This window comes from Bombina bombina, chromosome 2, assembly GCF_027579735.1.
Source record: "Bombina bombina isolate aBomBom1 chromosome 2, aBomBom1.pri, whole genome shotgun sequence".
Taxonomy (NCBI): domain Eukaryota; kingdom Metazoa; phylum Chordata; class Amphibia; order Anura; family Bombinatoridae; genus Bombina; species Bombina bombina.
The window spans coordinates 675030528-675056882 of record NC_069500.1 but is presented as its reverse complement, the minus strand read 5'-3'; the positions used below and the strand labels follow the sequence as shown (position 1 = coordinate 675056882).

The 26355-nt window shown below is 39.0% G+C and overlaps 1 protein-coding gene across 1 annotated transcript in view; it reads right to left on the bottom strand.

Moving 5' to 3' along the window:
• Window positions 1-26355, bottom strand: part of CNTLN (centlein) — a 969919-nt gene that overhangs the window by 52006 nt on the left and 891558 nt on the right. Inside the window, exons 21-25 of the mRNA XM_053702639.1 lie at window positions 22791-22917; window positions 9898-10035; window positions 8995-9180; window positions 7245-7433; window positions 5817-5894 (exon numbers count right to left, since the gene is read on the bottom strand). Of these exons, the coding sequence (XP_053558614.1) occupies window positions 5817-5894; window positions 7245-7433; window positions 8995-9180; window positions 9898-10035; window positions 22791-22917 (718 nt within the window). The remainder of the gene's footprint in view (window positions 1-5816; window positions 5895-7244; window positions 7434-8994; window positions 9181-9897; window positions 10036-22790; window positions 22918-26355) is intronic.

The window sequence follows — 26355 nt, the reverse complement described above, 5'->3', positions numbered from 1 at the left end:
AAAAATAATGTTTATTTTTTATATATATATATATATGTGATACTGTTAATGTAAAATAGATATCTATACACACATATATATATATATATATATATCTATATATAAATATAGTAATAAATATACAGGTATAGGTATAAATATATAGATATAGAAATATGTATTTACAATAAAAATGTAATTATCCTGTATGTGAAAAACATTAGAATGTGAAATATTCATAACTCCTGTGAGGTTAGCGCACAAGCGATAGTTTTTTTTCTTCTGCGTTCTCTATTGACTTATATGGGGAGAGTATGTTAACGCAGTCACAATATTTGGTTAGCGCGTGTCGGGTTTCACATGCACGCAAACTTTTTACTTTGTACTTGTAATACGCACACAATCAGACGCCCGCAAAATGTGCACCACTAGTAATATGGCACTATGTAATTTAAATATGTTAAACTATGTTAATGTATCATATATCAATTAGGTTCTATCTTTGTTGAAGAATTTATTGCTGTAAAAAATAACAGCTGAATCCCATATTACATTATATGGATACAACACAATTGTATCAACTTATGTCGATATGCAATTCATAAAAAACCTCTCACTAAAGTGCAACTGCAAAATGCAATGACTGTAAGAGAAATATTTTGTTGTACAAACCATCTATACGAGGGATATGCGTACAATTTCTGTGCCTGAGGGGTATAATGCATATATATATGAGACGTTAAGAGATTATATGCATCTCCCATGACAATTCTGCTGTTCTTTGGTCAAGCAGACTATACATTGCCTGCGGCTATGATACCATTCTCTCATAAAAAGCATATGTTGTCGTCCTGTCACAATTAACAGCAAGAAATCACACATTTTCTCTTTGCTTCTCACTTGTTCTGCTTCATCAGTTCTTTAAAGGGAGAGTTTGAGAGTTGCCATCTGATTTAATCTAAGACTGCATCACATTGTGCTTGGGGAAAAAAATATATTTTGTTTGAAGGTAACTGAAGTCAAACCTCACATTTTAAATTCTCATTTTATGTCTTCCTGCTTTTAATTATGCAGAATTACAAGACTTTAATCAGGCGAATTCAATCGATCACATCAGATAGCAAGGTAGATAAGGAAACTTAAATATATCTTCATCAAGTGCTGACCTTGTGACCAGTCTATTTCTATGTAAACCATATTCCTAATGAATACTTACATTAACTTTCTAGTGCAACAATAAAATACTCTATTTTGTCAGAACATTTTAATTTTAAATCAATTCCCTGCTAAAAACAAGAAAGAGTTAAACACATAGTCAAAGTAGCACATATAGGACACCTCTAATCTGCACAAGAACAGGATATGGCCAGTGATGAGAGTAAAAATATGTATGTCTGCTTCTCAATGGCTCACCAACTGTTTCCTCTGGAGTGGCACAGGAGCACAACTTTGACTTTGTATTTAATCCATTTGCAGGGGTATAAAATATGGTAAAAAGAAGGGAATTTGTTTAATACAATTTTTTTTTTTTAACTTTTTTACAATAGAATGTCTCTAAGTGCACAAAGAAAATAGCTACAATGGGTTAAACATTTTTTATTGCATTATTGCTTACATATAACACATGGGTTAAACACATAATTAAGGTCAGCACAAAATAGCTACTGGGACCTAGTGGAACACATAGAGGCATATATGTATCCCCCAATCACAAGCTAGCTCCCAAAACTACTCTGCTGATCTTGAGCTTACCTTGGTATGCTTTTCAACAAAAGGATACCAACAGAACAAAATACATTTTAATAACAGAAGTATATTGAAATCTCTGAATCATGCTTTATTATCAATTATTTGTAGAGCGCCAACCGATTCTGTTAAATAAAACTATCTTAGTTCAAACTAACACGTCCTTTAGTTAAAGAAAATCTAATTTCAAATAGAACCATCACAAAATGTGCAGGGCTAAAGTACTGCAGGGATTATTAAATATATACTTTCATTTCTAATCGAGAGGTTTATACTTCCTGAAATTATTTACTGTTTATAACCTCTGTTATTAAATGTTAGTGTGTGCTTAGTTTGATGTGTGATCTTAATATTTTTACATCTTTTTAAGTATACTAAGTATTTTCTAAAGCCTTGGTTAAAAAATTATACATATATATATTTATGTGCATAGGGTGGGGAGAAGAAATAATTTATTTGATTATCTATACTATAATCGCATTTGTGACGCGTCCGTCGCCGTTGTCAGTTGGGCACGCATCCTCAAAAGAATGTTGGCTGCGCGCGTAGCCAAAAGAATCCATCTGGATGCAGCGAAGGCAAACGAAGCTTTAAGAAAAAAAACACACAACTGCCCGCACGAAATAACAAAAAAACCTAACAGCCCGCAAGAAATAATAAAAAAAAAAACCTAACCACCTGCACAAAGAATAACAAAAAAACCTAACCACCCGCACAATTTATTAACAAACACCTAAACCGCCAACCCCCACATAGCAAAATAATAAAGTAATTAACCCCTAATTCGCAAATTAAACAACGCAAATAACAGAATTAAAATATTAACCCCTAAACCACCAACCCCCAAATCCAAATAAACCCAATTAACCCTTAAACTGCCATCCCTCCACAACGCAATAAACCTAATTAACCTATTAACCCCTAAACTGCCAAACCTCCACATTGCAACGAACCTAATTAACATATTAACTCCTAAACCGCCAACCCCCCACAACGCAAATAACTAATTTAATTACTAAGCCCCATAACCTAACACCCCCTAAATTAACCCCAATTACATAATATAAAAAATACTAAGTTATAATTAAAATACAAAATTCTAACATTAATTTAAAAATAAAACCTAACATTAAATGACAAAAAATAATCTAAAATTACAAAAAATAAAAAAGGAACGGTGAGTACCTATTTGGGGCTTAGTGTTATGCTTTTTTATATATTTTTTGGGGTGGCTTTTTTTTTAGATTAGGGTTTTTTGGAATGTAAAAGAACTGATTGCCCTTTTAAGTAGGGTGATCATAATGCCGCTTTAAAAAGGGACACATGAAAAATACATATGTCAGGGTTCTTATACAAAACATTTCTTTAAACAGCTCTGAAAACAGCCCTGACATATGTATTTTTCATGTGCCCATTTTTAAAGCAGCAATATGGTCACCCTACTTTTAAGGGCAGTAAAAGAGCTGAATGTCCTTTTAAGGGAAATGCCCATACAAATGCCCCTTTAGGGGCAATGGGTAGATCAGGTTTTTTTAGACTTAGTTTTTTTTTTATTTTGGGGGGTTGGTTGGGTGGGGGGTTTTACTGTTAGGGGGTAATTGGTAATTTTTTTTAGGTAAAAGAGCTGTTTAACTTAGGGTAATGCACTGCAAAAGCCCTTTTAAGGGCTATTGGTAGTTTATTATTAGATTAAGGGGTGTTTTTATTTTGGGGGGATTTTTTATTTTTATGGGGTATTATTTTAGGTTTAATTTTTTTTTTATTTTGGATAGCTTTGTTTATTTTTTTCTGTAATTTACATTTTTTATTTTTTGTAATATTAGCTTTGAGGTTTGTATTTTTTTTTAAAATAGACTGCCCTCTGGGCAGGCTTATCGCCTAGTTTTTAATATGTGTGTTCAGATTCAAAGCCTAATGTTCTCAGCCACATATAATACACAGCTGGTCTGGTAGCACGACATAGATGTGTTACTGGGCCAGCTTTGTATTATATGTGGCTGAGAACGTAAGGCTTTGAATCTGAACACACAGTTTCTTCAAGTTGGACACAAGCTGCAGAATCCTTTATTGACAAATGGAGGATCCTTGATGTTGAATCATCGATAAGGAAAGTAACTCTGTACTCTCATATATGCCTTACATGCTACCGTGCATAATATGCAATATAATATATGGCTTAAGGACTTAAGTAACTGTCCTGTACTGACAACTACAGCACTTCTGCTATCTGTGGCTGGTGGAAAGTTTGAAAAAACACCCCCGGCACTAAAGCTATATTACAGTATCATATGTCTGCTTTCCTTATACTTGGATGAGTATAGATCCCCATGAGTGACCCATGATAACATACAGCCGCCCTGGATCGCGTGTGTTATCCTTTGGCAGGGGTGTTATCTATCCATTTTCTGCTTGTGCTGTTATATGCATATATATGCCTTGTATCTGTGTGTTCTCTATAATTACTTTAAGCACTGCATAGATCCCCATTTGGTGTACTAATGTGTCAGATTCCCACTGGTAAGTGGGGCCACCTTCTGGTAGAGGTGCTGCAGATGCTTAAAGCCTGTGTTCTTATAATATATATGAGCTGGCCATGCTTTTAATTATGTGTTGTTTTGATTATTTTGTGTTGATACTGGTATATATGTACTAATAATGCCCACCTGCAGTGGTGCCACGTGTGTGGAGTGTCATTTGTCTGATTACTAAAATAAATGAAAGATATTAACCTTCAGATTATCTGGTATATTTTTGTGAGATGACGTTCTGAAACTTTTTGAAGTCAATTAATTTTACATTTTCTCCATATCTTCTTTGCTTTTCTTGTTTAGTATATATATATATATATATATATATATATATATATATATATATATATATATATATATTTTATTTTTTATTTTTTTTATTTATTTATTTATTTATTTTTTGGGGACAATAAAGTATTTTTATACATGTTCCAGAAAACCTAAAAGCATTTAAAACTGTTATCTTATCAGCACAGTTTGAATTGTTTTGCTGTCTAGGGACAAACCCCTTGAAAAGTCTCTTTCGTTTTGGTTATTTTGTTTACTTTGTTGAGGCCAATAAGGAAACTATATCAACGAGCACCCGCACACATTGTGCAGCATGTAATGTAGGAAGGCGAGGCCTCTGGAATGCACTCCATCCTTTCTGAGGGCAGAAGAAACTCTACAAATTGTAATATTTAAAGGGACAGTCTACTTCAGAATTGTTATTGTTTAAAAACATAGATAATCCCTTTATTACCGATTCCTCAGTTTTGAATAACCAACACAGTTATATTGATATATTTTTTACCTCTGTGATTACCTTGTGTCTAAGCCTCTGGAGACTGCCCCTTATATCAGTTCAAATACTTGCATTTTAGCCAATCAGTACTGACTCATAAATAACTCCACGGGCGTGAGCACAATGTTATCTATATGGCACACATGAACTAGCGCTGTCTAGCTGTGGAAAAACTGTCAAAAGGCACTGAGATAAGAGGCAGCCTTTAAGGGCTTAGAAATTAGCGTATGACCCTACCAAGGTTTAGCTTTCAACTATTACCACCAAGAGAACAAAGCAAATTTGATGATAAAAGTAAATTGGAAAGTTGCTTAAAATTGAATGCCCTATCTATATCATGAAAAATTAGGCAAAAAAATAATGAAAGTGCAGAGCACTTTTGTGGGGAATAAATGGGACATGAAACCCAAAATGTTGCTTTCGTTATTTAGATAGAGCATGTTATTTTGAACAACTTTTCACTTTACTTCTAATCTGCTTCATTCTCTAAGTATCCTTTGTTGAAAAGTATCCCTAGGTAGGTTCAGGAGCAGAAATGCACTACTGGGAGCTAGCTGCTGATTGGTAGCTGCAAATATATACTTCTTGTCACTGGCTCATCTGATGTGTACAGCTAGCTCCCAGCAAAATTGATAAAAGAACTAAATTGGAAAGGTGTTTAAAAATGTTATGCTCTATCTGAATCATGAAAGAAACATTTTTGGTTTCATGTTCCTTTAATGTTTGCGTTTAAAGTCCCTTTAAAAAAATGAGTTAAAAAAATAGTATTTTCCAAATACCTGTCCGTCAAGAAGCTTCACTATGTGGTTCATCCAATCTTTATCACACTCTAATGACTTCTTCAGGTCTGCAATTTCCTGTTTGGAGGGAAAGTGATATTATCATTTGTGACAGGTTTTAAAAGCATTATGAGACAAACATACAACAAATGTACAGCTTTTTGAGCATCTTGTATCAAAACTGCCTAAAGTACTCCTAGCATGTATTGCACATTGCTAATAACAAGGAAAAAGATCAATATTCCTATATCTTCCATAAAAGCATGAAATGGCTGCATGGAACTAGTCCAGGACTTCATGTGCTACACATAGGTCACCTGACCTGCTCCTTCAACACCACTGGTATTCAATGTGTATTACACGCTGCATTTGAAATCTTATTTAACCTTACATTAATCTCATACATCATGTCATGTAGTATAAATAAATATTATTTGATCAATGTATTTGTCTTCAGTTATTTTACAGATCACTCTTATAGGTCCAGTGCAGTGATGTAGCTATTAAAGCAGGGAGGTATGATATAGGTTTCTTATATGAACTGTAAGCTTAGTGGCAATCAGTTATAGATTAATATTAAACTTGTCTAATAACTAATAATACAAATATAAAGGTGGCTACTAAAACCAGTCATCTACTTGTAAGCTGTCATATTAAAGGGATATTAAACTGCTGGGTACAACTACAGAACACATGAAATTGTTTTTCCTCCTGTGCCTGCAGCTCTCTTCAGAACTATTCTCTTATTTTAACCCTTCAAACAAGCTGGTTAGTGAAGTTCTGTGAATGCCCACTGGGCGTCGCCATGCTAGAATTGAGTTATTCTTGTACATTTATGACATAAGTGGTGCACACTCACAAATCAGTGTCGTTTGGCATGCACAACACAGGGAAGGAGCTGGGCCTTTTAATATTTGTTATGTAACTTTTAACCTGTTAATGTTACTCTTCTGCTTTCTATTGTATAAGCAAATCTAAATAAAAAAAAGGCAGCAGCGTCACTGATTTGTGAAAGCGCACTGTGTCTGCCACAGAATGTAACAAAGTGTGTGTACCAAGATGGCCGTGTCTAGTATAAAGATGCAGAGCTTTACCAACTGGCTTCTGTAAAAGGTTCAAATAAGCCGACCACTTTCAGCTGCAGGTACAAGAGGAAAAACAATAGTTGTACTCAGCTGTTTAATGTCCCTTTAAGAAAAGGTAAAAAAAAACCATGACAGATAAAATGATGGGATTATTTTAACTCAGGTTTATTGGTTCATTTTTGTTTTCAGCCATAGTAGTTACAGTGTGAGCATTTCATTTTACTAATATTGTAGAATTCTTCCTTGTAACCTTTTAATGCAGATTTCACTTTGTCAAATAGTACATAAGGTATAATAAATAATAACTTAGCTCAGGTACAAAAATAAAGCAAATACTACACACCTGACCATCATGAACATCTAATATCTCATTTAGGTCTGAACGGGAGATATTGAGGATAGAAGCTGCCAATGACTGTGCTCTGTTGACAGATTCTTTTGATGGGCCACTATTGGATTCTTGCATTATTTTGGCTTGTCTGATCTGACTTCTGATCTCGCATATATCAATCTGAAGTGTTTTAGCTAGATGCTAAATAGAAAGAAGGATGTCAGGAAATGTCAACTGATTAGATAATCTTATACATTACTAAGAATAGTGATTTTCTTTCTATAAAATTGAGCTAATAACTGTTCCACTTCTAGTTAGCAATTTTCCAACTCTGTATAATTCACATGAGGTGTGACCAAAAGAGAATGATGATCTATCTACCAGTAGAGCAAATTATTGTCGTGTGCATTCTTGTCCCAGTACCTATTTCCAATAAAATTCTCTTAAAGTAAAACGCATGTATAAACATGTTCTGCTTCACAAAAGTGGTCAAAATGAAAACAGTGCAATATATTGATTCCCTTAAATGGCAACTGGTCTGAAAGAATGAGCAGAAAACCATCTAGGGGGAGTCTGATGTGTCTTCAAGAAAGCTTTATGAAACATAGGTTCAAGGCTTCATAACTGCAGAATTGAGTGCAGAAAACAAAGTTAAATGATACTATTCCCATTAAAAGAGCTCTTATAGAAAGGGAGACAATTAACCCTCTGAAAGAAACTCATAAAAAAACTTACAATTTGAAAAATCACTAATACAAAACAAGTACATCTTGCATCCAGAAAGCACACTTTTCATGCGCATCAAACTTACGTAAAATATAACAGAAAAAGGAGCCAAAAAATATGCACACTATCATGCTGACCCGAAGGCTGGCGTACATCAACTTGCGTCAAAAAAAGTACGCTTGAGAAAACTAGCGTGCATCAAAATAAAAAATTTACATTTTGAAAGGGGACATATTTATAACTGTCCCAAAGCTATGCACATATATAAAAATATATAGAGAGATAACCTAAACGGCTTAGTGCCAAATAGATAGAAATATGGTACCTACCCATAGGCACTCTGCTACTGGAAGAAACCAGTGGGAAGCCAAAACCAGTGCTGAAACATAACAGTAGATGAACTGGAATAGGAGAATATCAATGAACCAAAAGGCAGAGTCAAAGAACAAGTTCCTGCGACCCCCATGACTAAATCCCCACTGGTGAAATATATGTCACTTCCAATACTTTAAGTACATCCCACCAACAAACAACTTGTACTCTGAGGGGAAACGGGCATCAACTTGATCGGATAACCCCCTCACTGAAGAATCAAATGCACATCTTCATTCTTTGACCACCTCCTTTTTTTAGATTTGTTGGGGTTTGGGAATCTTTCCCTCTTCCTAGTGGTAGGGAAGAGTAATTCCTAGGAGTAATGGATTGTCTATTCTTTTAACCACTGGGTCCTTAAAGGATGAACTATCTTTTAAAGAGAAACCATTTATTTTTTAAACAATCTGTAAATAAGCGTATAAATAGTAGGCACAGCCCTCCAAAGTACACTACCATAATTCAAACAGCTGAAAGCAAAAGCAAATCTGGAACTAATACAATGGTATTATATATCAGATTTATTTGGGAGTGTGGAAATGCCTCTCTACTTCAAGGCTCTTATGTCATTACAATAATACATACATAAAGATGGTTTGTTATAATAATTTAATTACACTCAAAATGATCTATAGAAAAAAGCAACATAGTCTGAATGTTATACCTTAACAAATGTAACAAGCTCATCTGCTCTTCTGGTCACATGAAGCAACTTGTCTTGTACCACTTCCATAGATTTCTCGCTCTGAATGGCTAAATTGTGAAGCTGTTGAGTTGCAGCTTTTTCCAGTTCATTCATAGCAAGTTCTGTTTGAGTGACTTTACTTTCCAGATCAGTGATTCGTAAACGCTGCAATATAAATATAACATACATGATTATAGTGACTCTCTCTCTATTTGCCTCAAAAACATACAATTGCATATCGGTTTCTTCCATTAGAGGGATATGAAACCCCCACACATTATTTTGTGATTCAGACATAGCATACCTTTAAAAAAAAAAGTTTAAAATTGACTTCTATTATCAAATTTGCTTTGCTCCCTTGATATTCTGTGTAGGCACCTGGAGCACTACATGCCAGGAAATAGTGCAAGAATGTTATGCCATGATAACATTCTTGCAAAACAACTGCCATAGAGTGCTCCAGAAATGGGCCAGCTTTTAAGCATTCTTCCCTGCTTTTCAACAAACAATACAAAGAGAATGAAGATAAATTGATAATAGAAGTAAATTAGAAAGTTGTATCAAATTGAATGCTCTGATTCATGAAATAAAAAATTTGGGTTTCATATCCCGTTAAGCACATTTATTCTTTACAATATGTTACAGTCCAAAACAATCAACAACAAAACAGCAGACCCTTGAAGTATTCCATGTCAATTTTGTTACTGTTGCTATATGTGTGTGTATATATATTATATACATTCACCCAAATGAAAAACCCTGGTAGTTAGAATGTAATGCTGGTAATTGTGCTACGCAACTTGGAACTAATTAAATTATTGATAATGAACTACATTTTTAAAACGGTCATAATGAAGCAAATGATAAAGAGATACATTATACCTTTTTGTCCAACTCTTCTTGCACCTTTCGATACATTTGTTCATGCTGTGCCTTTTCCTTTGTAGCGATGCTAAGCCTCTGTCTTAATGAATCAATTGATGTCTTCTTTTGAGAACATTCTTCTGAGAGAGTTTTTACCTAGAGGATAAGAGCAATAAAGATCAGAGATTGGAAAACATAAATTATGCTTACCTGATAATTTCCTTTTCTTCTGATGGAAAGAGTCTACAGCTGCATTCATTACTTTTGGGAAATAAGAACCTGGCCACCAGGAGGAGGCAAAGACACCCCAGCCAAAGGCTTAAATACTCCTCCCACTCCCCGCATCCCCTAGTCATTCTGCAGAGGAACAAGGAACAGTAGAAGAAATATCAGGGTGAAAAGGTGCCTGAAGAACATAAGGATGCCCCACATCAAATACTGGTGGGGAGCTGTGGACTCTTTCCATCAGAAGAAAATGAAATTATCAGGTAAGCATAATTTATGTTTTTCTTCTTAAATGGAAAGAGTCCACAGCTGCATTCATTACTTTTGGGAAATCAATACCCAAGCTATAGAGGACACTGAATGCCAAGACGGGAGGATACAATAGGCAGCCTAAACTGAGGCCTGAACCACAACCCAATAAAAAATTAATTGAAGCTTAGAAAAATTTGAAAGAAAAAGCCCCAGTGACACTGACTCGCAGCTAGTCCAGAGCTAAACAAGAGACCGCGAACGGACTCGACTGAGCCAACAGGTCTCCAAAAGACACTGTTGCCCAACAAATGGTCCCCCACCATCACTCCACAGATGAATGTGAAACCAGCCTAAAGCCCCCAAAGGGACAAGACAAAGGGGAACTGAGGATAAATAAAAGGGTCCCTTAATACGAAAAAAAACACCTCCAGGTATTTAAAGGCCCAGCTCACAGAGACCTAAACGGTCCCAAACAGAGAAGAGGCCATGCCATTACGAAGTGAAAACCGGGAAAATACCGGACATGGAGACAGAACCATCTCCCCAACATCCTGCAAGCATGGACGCAACTGAGGAGCAAAACCCTCCCTGCATTCGGCCATAGAATACCCAAGTATTCAACCATGAAGGCGTGTAATAGACCCAGGCAAAACATAATAATAGGACACCACCAAAGGGGTTTGCAAGGAAGAAGAAGAAGGAGCAGCAGTCCACAATAAACGGACTGCACAAAAACAATACCTCAACAGAGAGCACTTTCCAGGCAACCTAAGCCTCTGGACCTACATTAAGACCCCTAAAAAAGGGGAACACAAGTCTCCATCAAGGCCGCCCGAGGAGAGTATACCCTCAAAACCTGAAGGAAGAGGAAACCGTCTCCTGGAAGGAACAAGGCGAAAGGAGAAACAATTTGAAAGCGCGGCTAATCACTCGTAAGGGTCTCAAGGCGCTGCTTATTTTATCGACCTCGGAAGGATGAAAGGCTGAGTGGACCTCACCAGGGATCAAACCTGGAACCCTTGGGTTGCTACAGAGCTCAGCCACAGTGCCTTAGCATGCTGAGCTATCTGTCCACCCAGCAGACAGAGCTATCAGGCAAGACTAAATATGCTCTCACATACAAGGGATACAACGACTCCTAAACAGCTCATACAGTCTGCCTGCAGACCCAAACCCCGGTGGACCAACCAAGTCACAGGGATCCAGTACAGGAACAAAGGAATCCCGAAACTGAAGCAGGTATGAGCATAAAATGGAATAGCCATCTCTCCAGAGTACTAGTACAACCTGACTCTGACCACAGACAAGGCCATAGACTTAAGCATCTATCAAAACAAGGCCCCATATCTGACTTGGAGCTGGCAAGACTCCAGGCGGAGCCACCTCCACCCTCTACCTCCTGATCCGGAGAAATCCTAAAAAAGGACTTAATTTCCATAGGAAGGAGAAAATGCCCAATGAAAGGGAAGAAAACGGAAGAATGACAACTGCCCTCAAAGGACGAAGCTACCGGTTAAGTGGGAAGAAAATCCCCAACACAAATGTCCCTTAAAGGACCCCCCTACAAGTCACGCGCCAACAAAGGCACAGACAACCCATAAATCAGCAGAGCAGAGAACTGGCAACTTGACCAGGGGAATGCAACCCTAAGGTGTACCAGAAAAAGGAAATCCAATGCCAGCAGTTGGGTATGAACCCACACCCTTGAGGTGCAAATCACCCAGGTAAACCCTAGATAACATGGATTACTCTGTAGAAAAGAGTAAGAAAAAACCAGGCCAACCATGACCCGGTCAGGTAGACTGAGCCAGGACATAGCCCAAGTTCCCACTACCATGGAACACCCCGACCAACCCTGAGGATTCCAAAACAACCCAAGAGGGTCAGGAAGAAGGAGCAAAGCCTCATAAAACAGAAATCTCAGGGAGAAACAGGTCTGGGTGCGTAATAGTTCCGGAACCTTACCCTGGAACCAACCATCCCAACTGGCCAAAAAGCCAGATAAGGGAAATGGACAAATATCCAGAGAATCCAGACACCAAAGGGAACTCAAAAGTCCCGACCAAAGGACGGAACCACCCCTAGCCAAAACCCAACGCTCCAAGGAGCAGGGCAAAAGTTGTAAGAAAGGACTTCTCCAAGCCTCAGGGCAACAGAAGAGATACTGAGGGCCCTTACTAACAGGATTAGTCTCCCCATCACCTCCACACAGGCAGAGGGCAAGAGAAAGGCGCTAAACCTTCCCAGCTCCGGGTAACCCCAAGCTAAACAAAGTCCCCACAGGGATTTTAAACAACTTGCTAGCACCCATTCAAGGTGCCAATAGCTGCAGCTGGTTTCAACCTTCTGCTTGCTAGATAGCTAAGCTAACCATCAGGCTACTACAGCTGGCTCAACCAGGATGCCAACTCTAAAGGGGAGATCTAACTCACCCGGAGACATCTAAGAAGACCCAAAGGCCTCATAACTTAATTAGACCCTCACGTCCAAGAGCAAAAGCTGTATATAGATACACTAGAGACCGATTACACAGATACCTACAAGGTGCCGAGAGCTGCATAGGCTTCAAATGCAAAACCTTCCGCATGCTGGACAGCTATCCATACAGCTGTAGGATGAAGTCCCAACAGGACCATCCATGGGCCTAAAACTGAAGACCAAACCACTCAAACAGCGGTGACCGGGCCTAAGCCCACCAACACTCTCCCCAAATGGAGGAAGAACTCTAGATTCTGATAAAATCAGAAGACAGAGTGACACAGTGGAACATTCCTCCGCCCAGACATCTATGACTGGAGGCTATAAGGACTGAGACCATCCTTCCCGCCCTCGCAAACTTATTAGTTCTTCTCGAATGCTTAGTGGAACATGAAAAAAACAATGATAACCAGAGCACTCAGCGCTTCTACTGAACCAGCTCAGCAGAACAGTGCCATGTGTCTGAACAGCCACAAGACCGAAACTGACCTGTTTTTAAACATTAGGACTAACATGTCCAAACAACTTCCGCAGAAGTAACAAAGAGTATCAATCCCAGATGGTTCCCGAAGGAAACAAAAAACAAATAAAAGACATCTGTCGGATACAAAATAAAATATAAGGCAACCCGAAGGTTAACGCCCAAAAAAGACACGGGTCTACCCGTAGGACCAGCCAAACGGAGCCCCATCTTACAAAAACTGGGAAAGAACTCCATATAAGGACAATAGGAAATTACCTCATCCCCATATGTCTAACGAGTTGTACCATTCTGACCATCAGACTGCAAATTCCCATATCTGAGAACTATAGGGTCATTCAGTGACTCAAACAGATGTCTGAACAATATGCGAAGGCGCGCAATCCGGTACCAAAAAGCACAACACTCCGGAACAGAACCCTCAGGATACTGCGGAGGCCCAGCCCAAGGCGGAATACCCGGGACAATAGGGCACAAGCTCATTCTCAAAGCAATGTCTGGACTATGGAGACGAGCAAGCGCCAACATTAACAAGCTGTGGGGGAAATAACACCACCCAGCGTGGAGGAAATATAAACTGGGTTACCCGCATGTGTAGGAGGAAGAATCGGTAGGGAACTCGCTCCCTGGGAGACAAGACCCCCAGAGGCAGATGGCTCAGCAGATCCCTGGTTCCCCGAGCCCGAGGAACCGGGTCCTCTCATATGGCATATGGAACAAGAATGGTTTACAGGAGTCAACGAGGCTACACCGGATTTATCACCGGACACAGAATCTGAATCAGATATTATAATTGTGTCGGAATCAGAGTTATCCGTAACTGAATCTGAAATGAGTACAGTCTCAGCATCAGTATCCCTGATAACTGTAACAAGGATATAGTAATATGGACTATTCAGAAAAAAAAAAACCTGACACCACCAATGGCTGGGGCACTCACCACCTCCTCTGACCAGACCCCCGCGGACTAGATATATTCTAAGACACCACACGGTCGGGAATGCGGAAATGGGAACAGAGCATAACCACGCCCGGACACAGGGTGAACCGTATAGTCCAAACAGCACACCCAGCCAAAAGGCCGCGTCACTTCTAAAGACCTTAAAGTTCCGAACCACAAGTCCATAATCCTCACACATAAGCAAGTTGAATCACCTAAGAAACATGATTATAAACCTCCCTGTCCAATAACCCCCCTCAGGAGATATTAACCCTCGATTCTAAGATCTAACAGAGACTCACTGAGACCCTTTTGGTATAAGTTAAACCCGCAAGGAGCTTTAACCTCACGGGAAACATTATGTTACGGTACATTGAATAAAGTAAAATAAAATGATCTTACTGGAATCAACGCTGTGGAACAGGAACACGGCCTTTCAAGTGTGACAAATAGTAGTATCGCCTCCGCCATGGACTTGAGAGAAGAAAGCAGGCAGTAAAGCAAAGTTCGACAATGCTGATTGCTTGAGGAGCTGTTAATATGAGTCGGGATAGTTTCGCAGAAAGAAACTTCCTGCATCTCCGGAACCTAACTTTAATCCAAGCCCTCACTGAGAGACTGACAGGACTACTTAAAATTCCTGTCCCATACCGAAGAGTACTACCCTAAGAGACAAAAAAAAAATAATTTAAATTCTGACACGTCTCTGCCATCCTCCTGAAATGAAAGGCAAAGAATGACTGGGGGATGAGGGGAGTGGGGGGAGTATTTAAGCCTTTGGCTGGGGTGTCTTTGCCTGCTCCTGGTGGCCAGGTTCTTATTTCCCAAAAGAAGAAGAAGAAAAAGGTGACTAAGATGTGTGTTCTTTATGCTTTAGAAAGAGTCCAGAGCAGTTTATATTAAATGCAGTAAATACATTTATACAGTCATGGGTATAAGCGTGAAAAAGTATTTAAAGTGACCAACTGTCCAATAACAGAATTTATGCTTACCTGATAAATTACTTTCTCCAACGGTGTGTCCGGTCCACGGCGTCATCCTTACTTGTGGGATATTCTCTTCCCCAACAGGAAATGGCAAAGAGCCCAGCAAAGCTGGTCACATGATCCCTCCTAGGCTCCGCCTACCCCAGTCATTCGACCGACGTACAGGAGGAAATATGCATAGGAGAAACCATATGATACCGTGGTGACTGTAGTTAGAGAAAATAATTAATCAGACCTGATTAAAAAAACCAGGGCGGGCCGTGGACCGGACACACCGTTGGAGAAAGTAATTTATCAGGTAAGCATAAATTCTGTTTTCTCCAACATAGGTGTGTCCGGTCCACGGCGTCATCCTTACTTGTGGGAACCAATACCAAAGCTTTAGGACACGGATGAAGGGAGGGAGCAAATCAGGTCACCTAAATGGAAGGCACCACGGCTTGCAAAACCTTTCTCCCAAAAATAGCCTCTGAAGAAGCAAAAGTATCAAATTTGTAAAATTTGGCAAAAGTGTGCAGTGAAGACCAAGTCGCTGCCTTACATATCTGGTCAACAGAAGCCTCGTTCTTGAAGGCCCATGTGGAAGCCACAGCCCTAGTGGAGTGAGCTGTGATTCTTTCAGGAGGCTGTCGTCCGGCAGTCTCATAAGCCAATCGGATAATGCTTTTAAGCCAAAAAGAAAGAGAGGTAGAAGTTGCTTTTTGACCTCTCCTTTTACCAGAACAAACAACAAACAAAGAAGATGTTTGTCTGAAATCTTTAGTAGCCTCTAAATAGAATTTTAGAGCACGGACTACGTCCAAATTATGTAACAAACGTTCCTTCTTTGAAACTGGATTCGGACACAAAGAAGGTACAACTATCTCCTGGTTAATATTTTTGTTGGAAACAACTTTCGGAAGAAAACCAGGCTTAGTACGCAAAACCACCTTATCTGCATGGAACACCAGATAGGGCGGAGAACACTGCAGAGCAGATAACTCAGAAACTCTTCTAGCAGAAGAAATTGCAACCAAAAACAAAACTTTCCAAGATAATAACTTAATATCTACGGAATGTAAGGGTTCAAACGGAACCCCTTGAAGAACTGAAAGAACTAGATTAAGACTCCAGGGAGGAGTCAAAGGTCTGTAAACAGGCTTGATTCTAACCAGAGCCTGAACAAACGCTTGAACGTCTGGCACAGCTGCCAGCCTTTTGTGAAGTAAAACAGATAAAGCAGAGATCTGTCCCTTCAGAGAACTTGCAGATAATCCTTTCTCCAAACCTTCTTGTAGAAAGGATAGAATCTTAGGAATTTTTATCTTGTTCCATGGGAATCCTTTAGATTCACACCAACAGATATATTTTTTCCATATTTTATGGTAAATCTTTCTAGTTACAGGCTTTCTAGCCTGAATAATAGTATCTATCACGGAATCTGAAAACCCACGCTTTGATAAAATCAAGCGTTCAATCTCCAAGCAGTCAGTTGGAGGGAAACCAGATTCGGATGTTCGAATGGACCTTGAACAAGAAGGTCCTGTCTCAAAGGTAGCTTCCATGGTGGAGCCGATGACATATTCACCAGGTCTGCATACCAAGTCCTGCGTGGCCACACAGGAGCTATCAAGATCACCGAAGCCCTCTCCTGATTGATCCTGGCTACCAGCCTGGGAATGAGAGGAAACGGTGGGAATACATAAGCTAGGTTGAAGGTCCAAGGTGCTACTAGTGCATCCACTAGAGTCGCCTTGGGATCCCTGGATCTGGACCCGTAACAAGGAACCTTGAAGTTCTGACGAGAGGCCATCAGATCCATGTCTGGAATGCCCCATAATTGAGTTATTTGGGCAAAGATTTCCGGATGGAGTTCCCACTCCCCCGGATGGAAGGTCTGACGACTCAGAAAATCCGCTTCCCAATTTTCCACTCCTGGGATGTGGATTGCAGACAAGTGGCAGGAGTGATCCTCCGCCCATTGAATTACCTTGGTCACTTCCTCCATCGCCAGGGAACTCCTTGTTCCCCCCTGATGGTTGATATATGCAACAGTCGTCATGTTGTCTGATTGAAACCTTATGAATTTGGCCTTTGCTAGATGAGGCCAAGCTTTGAGAGCATTGAATATCGCTCTTAGTTCCAGAATGTTTATCGGGAGAAGAGATTCTTCCCGAGACCATAGACCCTGAGCTTTCAGGGGTTCCCAGACCGCGCCCCAGCCCACCAGACTGGCGTCGGTCGTGACAATGACCCACTCTGGTCTGCGGAAGCTCATTCCCTGGGACAGGTTGTCCAGGATCAGCCACCAACGGAGTGAATCTCTGGTCCTTTGATCTACTTGAATCGTCGGAGACAAGTCTGTATAATCCCCATTCCACTGTCTGAGCATGCACAGTTGTAATGGTCTTAGATGAATTCGTGCAAAAGGAACTATGTCCATTGCTGCAACCATCAATCCTATTACTTCCATGCACTGCGCTATGGAAGGACGAGGAACAGAATGAAGTACTTGACAAGAGCTTAGAAGTTTTTATTTTCCTGACCTCTGTCAGAAAAATCCTCATTTCTAAGGAATCTATTATTGTTCCCAAGAAGGGAAGTCTTGTTGACGGGGACAGAGAACTTTTTTCTATGTTCACTTTCCATCCGTGAGATCTGAGAAAGGCTAGAACGATGTCCGTATGAGCCTTTGCTTTTGACAGAGACGACGCTTGAATCAGGATGTCGTCCAAGTAAGGTACTACTGCAATGCCCCTTGGTCTTAGAACTGCTAGAAGGGACCCTAGTACCTTTGTGAAAATTCTCGGAGCAGTGGCTAATCCGAATGGAAGTGCCACAAACTGGTAATGCTTGTCCAGAAAAGCGAACCTTAGGAACTAATGATGTTCCTTGTGGATAGGAATATGTAGGTACGCATCCTTTAAATCCACCGTGGTCATAAATTGACCTTCCTGGATGGTAGGTAGGATCGTTCGAATGGTTTCCATTTTGAACGATGGAACCCTGAGAAATTTGTTTAGGATCTTGAGATCTAAAATTGGTCTGAATGTTCCCTCTTTTTTGGGAACTATAAACAGGTTGGAGTAAAACCCCATCCCTTGTTCTCCTATTGGAACTGGATGAATTACTCCCATCTTTAACAGGTCTTCTACACAATGTAAGAATGCCTGTCTTTTTATTTGGTTTGAAGATAATTGAGACCTGTGGAACCTTCCCCTTGGGGGTAGTTCCTTGAATTCCAGGAGATAACCCTGAGAAACTATTTCTAGTGCCCAAGGATCCTGAACATCTCTTGCCCAAGCCTGAGCAAAGAGAGAAAGTCTGCCCCCCACCAGATCCGGTCCCGGATCGGGGGCCATCCCTTCATGCTGTTTTGGTAGCTGTGGCAGGCTTCTTGGCCTGCTTACCCTTGTTCCAGCCTTGCATCGGTCTCCAGGCTGGTTTGGGTTGAGAAGTATTACCCTCTTGCTTAGAGGATGTAGAATTAGAGGCTGGTACGTTTCTGCGAAAGGGACGAAAATTAGGCTTATTTTTAGCCTTAAAGGACCTATCCTGAGGAAGGGCGTGGCCCTTTCCCCCAGTGATGTCTGAAATAATCTCTTTCAAATCAGGACCAAACAGTGTTTTACCCTTGAAAGGGATGTTAAGCAATTTCGTCTTGGAAGACACATCCGCTGACCAAGACTTAAGCCAAAGCGCTCTGCGCGCCACGATAGCAAACCCTGAATTTTTCGCTGCTAATCTAGCTAATTGCAAAGCGGCGTCTAAAATAAAAGAGTTAGCCAATTTTAGTGCTTGAACTCTGTCCATAACCTCCTCATACGAAGATTCTTTATTGAGCGACTTTTCTAGTTCTTCGAACCAGAAACACGCTGCTGTAGTGACAGGAACAATGCATGAAATTGGTTGTAGAAGGTAACCTTGCTGAACAAACATCTTTTTAAGCAAACCCTCTAATTTTTTATCCATAGGATCTTTGAAAGCACAACTATCTTCTATAGGAATAGTAGTGCGTTTGTTTAGAGTTGAAACCGCCCCCTCGACCTTGGGGACTGTCTGCCATAAGTCCTTTCTGGAGTCGACTATAGGAAATAATTTCTTAAATATAGGGGGAGGAACAAAAGGTATGCCGGGCCTTTCCCACTCCTTATTTACTATGTCCGCCACCCGCTTGGGTATAGGAAAAGCATCGGGGGGCACCGGAACCTCTAGGAACTTGTCCATCTTACATAATTTCTCTGGAATGACCAGATTGTCACAATCATCCAGAGTAGATAATACCTCCTTAAGCAGTGCGCGGCGATGTTCTAGTTTAAATTTAAATGTTACAACATCAGGTTCAGCTTGTTGAGAAATTTTTTCTGAATCTGAAATTTCTCCCTCAGACAAAACCTCCCTCCTGGCCCCTTCAGATTGGTGTGAGGGTATGTCAGAACAGTTATCATCAGCGTCCTCTTGCTCTTGAGTGTTTAAAACAGAGCAATCGCGCTTTCTCTGATAAGTAGGCATTTTGGATAAAATGTTAGCAATAGAATTATCCATTACAGCCGTTAATTGTTGCATGGTAATAAGTATGGGCGCACTAGATGTACTAGGGGCCTCTTGTGTTGGCAAAACTGGTGTAGACACAGAAGGGGATGATGCAGTACCATGCTTACTCCCCTCATTTGAGGAATCATCTTGGGCAATATCATTATCTGTGGCATCATTGTCCCTACTTTTTTTGGACACTATGTCACAATCATCACATATATTTAAATGGGGAGACACATTGGCTTTCATACATATAGAACATAGCTTATCTGATGGTACAGACATGTTAAACAGGCTTAAACTTGTCAACAAAGCACAAAAAACGTTTTAAAATAAAACCGTTACTGTCACTTTAAATTTTAAACTGAACACACTTTATTACTGAATATGTGAAAAAGTATGAAGGAATTGTTCAAAATTCACCAAATTTTCACCACAGTGTCATAAAGCCTTAAAAGTATTGCACACCAAATTTGAAAGCTTTAACCCTTAAAATAACGGAACCGGAGCCGTTTTTACATTTAACCCCTATACAGTCCCAGGTATCTGCTTTGCTGAGACCCAACCAAGCCCAGAGGGGAATACGATACCAAATGATGCCTTCTATAAGCTTTTTCAGTGGTTCTAGCTCCTCACACATGCATCTGCATGCCTTGCTCTCCAAAAACAACTGCGCATTAGTGGCGCGAAAATGAGGCTCTGCCTATGACTAGAAAAGGCCCCCATCTGAAAAAGGTGTCCAATACAGTGCCTGCCGTTTTTTTAAAACAATCCCCAAGATTATAATAACTATAAGAGTTATAATCTGCCAAATATGTTTAGAAAAGTAATCGTTTTAGCCCAGAAAAATGTCTACCAGTTTTATAAGCCCTTATGAAGCCCTTTATTCTTTTACTTAAACTAAGAAAATGGCTTACCGGTCCCCATAGGGAAAATGACAGCCTTCCAGCATTACAAAGTCTTGTTAGAAATGTGGCCAGTCATACCTCAAGCAGAAAAGTCTGCAAACTGTTTCCCCCAACTGAAGTTACTTCATCTCAACAGTCCTGTGTGGAAACAGCAATCGATTTTAGTAACGTTTGCTAAAATCATCTTCCTCTTACAAACAGAAATCTTCATCTCTTTTCTGTTTCAGAGTAAATAGTACATACCAGCACTATTTTAAAATAATAAACACTTGATTGAAGGATAAAAACTACATTTAAACACCAAAAAACTCTTAGCCATCTCTGTGGAGATGTTGCCTGTGCAACGGCAAAGAGAATGACTGGGGTAGGCGGAGCCTAGGAGGGATCATGTGACCAGCTTTGCTGGGCTCTTTGCCATTTCCTGTTGGGGAAGAGAATATCCCACAAGTAAGGATGACGCCGTGGACCGGACACACCTATGTTGGAGAAAACAATGTACATTTACATTGTTGTAAATACTGCTGCCATAGACTGCTAAAGGCAAGGGTATGCTCTTAAGCTCCTATCAGCCCACTTGGTATACTCTTCAATAAAGGATTCAAAAAAAAAAGCCAAGGCAAATTGTCAAATAAAAGTAAATTGGAAAGTTGTTTAAAATTCAATGCTCTATCTGAATCATGAATGTTTAATTTTTACTTTACTGTCCTTTCAATAGTAATTAGTTTACCTTTACATCAAGTGCAAATGATTAGTTACACCCTGGCACACAGCTTATGTTACAGAAAAGAAAAAATAATATATATATATATATAAATATATAGATACATAAATATATCTGTACACACAAACACACACACACATACATATCTTTAGACATGTCTATGTATGTATTTCTTTGTTAAAGCCCTTTGCCTGCCTGCCTTTTCTTTTACTTATAGCATCTGAGACCTAGAATATTTGAGCCTTTAAAAACTTTTTCAAGAAGTATTTTTTGTATTTTATTTTTATTAGATGGTGTTCTTATGAGTGTAAATGTACTGTGTAATGTATTTTTTATGTGTTTTGGCTCACTTTTTTTGTTTCACATAAGAGTTAACCAGAGTTCTGGGGATACGCTAACTCTACGAGCATTAACTTGAATTGCACTCAAGCGTTTGCATTTACTTTCAACTTGTAATACGAGCGAAAAACAAGACATGCAAACACCCGCAATAAACCCCTTATCGCTTGCATGTAACTGTTAGTGCTCCACTCATAATCTAGCCCATAGTGTTAAAGGGACAGTCTTCTCAAGAATTTTTATTGTTTAAAAAGATAAATAATCCCTTTTATTACCCATGCCCCAGTTTTTCATAACCAACACAGTTATATTAATACTTTTTACCTCTGTGATTACCTTGTATCTATGCTTCTGGAAACTGCTCCCTTATCTCAGTTCTTTTGACAGACTTGAATTTTAGCCAATCAGTGCTGACTCATAAATAAAATTGTACTCACTCCCGTGGAATTACCTACATGGCACACATGAACTAGTGCTGAAAAACTGTAAAAATGCCCTGAGATAGGAGATGGCATTCAAGGGCCTAGAAATTAGCATATGAGCCTACCTAGGTTTAGCTTTCAACAAAGAATACCAAGAGAACAGAGCAAATTTGATGATAAAAGTAAAGTGGAAAGTTGTTTAAAATTACATGCCCTATCTGAATCATGAGAGTTTAATTTTGACTAGACTGTCCCTTTAAATTAACACCACAATGATTTAAAAATACTAATACTGGTACGCAGGTCTTTAGATTTACACTATTAGATTCATTAAATCTATACTGTTGCTCTGCACAATATAAGACATGGAAACATACTGTATATTAGTTTTCATTAGAAAAACTAACTCTATAAACATTTTTTTTCCTTTGAAAAAGAAACCTTAAAAAAACAAACAAAAAAAAAAACACAATTGTACTTATAGCAACAGTTTTACTGCCCATAGTATGTGATATTTTTTCTATAAAAAAAAGTTTAGCTGCCCTCTAGAGTATTATTATGCTACACATGCAAGACTGAATAGCGAATTCCAGGGCGATTTAGTGAACAACATGTTAAGGGAATAAACATACAGGGCATATTACCTTCCTTTCAAGACTTTCCAACATTTCTTGTCTAGGCCTCTCGTTTTCCTGGTAGGCTTTCAGACGAGTTTTCAGATCCTCTATCAAATGCCTTTTCATGTTGACATCCCTTTCCATTCTAGCAGCCCTTGAGAGTGAAGACGGCCCATGTTACTACTATACAATTCAGATTAATAGTCCTTAGGAATGAATCAGATGCAGTAGCATGCTATCCTGCTATCATTAAAACAAGTGAGAATACAGAAGAAACACATTTTAAATTGGGAACACTGTACTAATTCCCTGCTTTTTTATTTTTACAATGTATAGAAAAAACATCAAAACGATTATCTGTAAAATCTTTATTTCAGTTGACATTCAAATAGAGTAGTCATGCTATTCACACTGTTTAAAGTGCTAAGAAAGCACAATTTAAAAAAGGTGAAACATTGGTTTACAGATTCCCATTTAAAGTGATAGTTTTTTTTTTTTTTTTTTTTTTTAAATGCCAACTAAATTGTGCTTTTTGCATTGATCAGAAATACTCTTTACTGTAAGGACTTTCTCTTTAACTGTTTGGGTGCCAAATCTTTAGACTTAAAAAAAAAAAAGACATAAAAGCTTGCCTATGAGCTACAGAGATTTTCTTCCTTGTCCATATGAAGGAGGACCCTAATTTAATATTTAAACACATGACGCATTTAAAGAGACATGAAATCCATTTTTTTCTTTCTTTCTTTCATGATTCAAAAAGAGCATACATTTTTAAATAACTTTCCAATTTACTTCTATTATCTAATTTGCTTCATTCTCTTGATATCCTTTGTTGAAAAAGCATATATAAATAGGCTCAGGAGCTGCTGATTGGTGGTTGCATATAGATGACTAGTGTTTTTGGCGCACCCATGTGCATTGCCATTTCTTCACCAAAGGATACCTAAAGAATGAAGCAAATTAGATAATAGAAGCACATTTCAATGTTGTTTAAAATTGTATTCTCTATTTGAATCATGAAATAAAAGTTCTGCTTTTATTGTCCCTTTAATGTTCTTTTAAAGTATGCATACACTCCTTTGTTGTATTTGCAGCTTAGATGCGTTTTCTATTAAGACTGGAATGGGATCACTAATGCAGTGCTTAACTAACCCTTTCAGCGATACAGAAATACACGTCCAGTAGATAATGCTCGCTACATCTCATTAACAAAACAAATGTCAGCGCTAGAAAAAACATAATTTATGTAAGAACTTACCTGATAAATTCATTTCTTTCATATTAGCAAGAGTCCATGAGCTAGTGACGTATGGGATATACATTCCTACCAGGAGGGGCAAAGTTTCCCAAACCTTAAAATGCCTATAAATACACCCCTCACCACACCCACAATTCAGTTTAACGAATAGCCAAGAAGTGGGGTGATAAGAAAAAAGTGCGAAAGCATATAAAATAAGGAATTGGAATAATTGTGCTTTATACAAAAAAATCATAACCACCACAAAAAAGGGCGGGCCTCATGGACTCTTGCTAATATGAAAGAAATGAATTTATCAGGTAAGTTCTTACATAAATTATGTTTTCTTTCATGTAATTAGCAAGAGTCCATGAGCTAGTGACGTATGGGATAATGACTACCCAAGATGTGGATCTTTCCACACAAGAGTCACTAGAGAGGGAGGGATAAAATAAAGACAGCCAATTCCTGCTGAAAATAATCCACACCCAAAATAAAGTTTAATGAAAAACATAAGCAGAAGATTCAAACTGAAACCGCTGCCTGAAGTACTTTTCTACCAAAAACTGCTTCAGAAGAAGAAAATACAACAAAATGGTAGAATTTGGTAAAAGTATGCAAAGAGAACCAAGTTGCCACTTTGCAAATCTGATCAACCGAAGCTTCATTCCTAAACGCCCAGGAAGTAGAAACTGACCTAGTAGAATGAGCTGTAATCCTATGAGGCGGAGTCTTACCCGACTCAAAATAGGCAAGATGAAATAAAGATTTCAACCAAGATGCCAAAGAAATGGCAGAAGTTTTCTGGCCTTTCTAAAACCGGAAAAGATAACAAATAAACCAGAAGTCTTTCGGAAAGACTTAATAGCTTCAACATAATATTTCAAAGCTCTAATAACATCCAAAGAATGCAACGATTTCTCCTTAGAATTCTTAGGATTAGGACATAATGAAGGAACCACAATGTTTCTACTAATGTTGTTGGAATTCACAACTTAGGTAAAAATTCAAAAGAAGTTCGCAACACCGCCTTATCCTGATGAAAAATCAGAAAAGGAGACTCACAAGAAAGAGCAGATAATTCAGAAACTCTTCTGGCAGAAGAGATGGCCAAAAGGAACAAAACTTTCCAAGAAAGTAATTTAATATCCAATGAATGCATAGGTTCAAATGGAGGAGCTTAAAGAGCCCCCAGAACCAAATTCAAACTCCAAGGAGGAGAAATTGACTTAATGACAGGCTTTATACGAACCAAAGCTTGTACAAAACAATGAATATCAGGAAGAATAGCAATCTTTCTGTGAAAAAGAACAGAAAGAGCAGAGATTTGACCTTTCAAGGAACTTGCGGACAAACCCTTATCTAAACCATCCTGAAGAAATTGTAATATTCTTGGTATTCTAAAAGAATGCCAAGAAAAATGATGAGAAAGACACCAAGAAATATAAGTCTTCCAGACTCTATAATATATCTCTCTGGATACAGATTTACGAGCCTGTAACATAGTATTAATCACAGAGTCAGAGAAACCTCTTTGACCAAGAATCAAGCGTTCAATCTCCATACCTTTAAATTTAAGGATTTCAGATCCTGATGGAAAAAAGGACCTTGAGACAAAAGGTCTGGTCTTAACGGAAGAGTCCATGGTTGGCAAGAGGCCATCCGGACAAGATCCTCATACCAAAAACCTGTGAGGCCATGCCGGAGCTACCAGCAGAACAAACGAGCATTCCTTCAGAATCTTGGAGATTACTCTTGGAAGAAGAACTAGAGGCGGAAAGATATAGGCAGGATGATACTTCCAAGGAAGTGAAAATGCATCCACTGCCTCCGCCTGAGGATCCCGGGATCTGGACAGATACCTGGGAAGTTTCTTGTTTAGATGAGAAGCCATCAGATCTATTTCTGGAAGTTCCCACATTTGAACAATCTGAAGAAATACCTCTGGTTGAAGAGACCATTCGCCCGGATGCAACGTTTGGCGACTGAGATAATCCGCTTTCCAATTGTCCATACCTGGGATATAAACCGCAGAGATTAGACAGGAGCTGGATTCCGCCCAAACCAAAATTCGAGATACTTCTTTCATAGCCAGAGGACTGTGAGTCCCTCCTTGATGATTGATGTATGCCACAGTTGTGACATTGTCTTATCTGAAAACAAATGAACAACTCTCTCTTCGGAAGAGGCCAAGACTGAAGAGCTCTGAAAATTGCACGGAGTTCCAAAATATTGATCGGAAATCTCACCTCCTGAGATTCCCAAACCCCTTGTGCCGTCAGATACCCCCACACAGCTCCCCAACCTGTAAAACTAGCATCTGTTGAGATTATAGTCCAGGTCGGAAGAACAAAG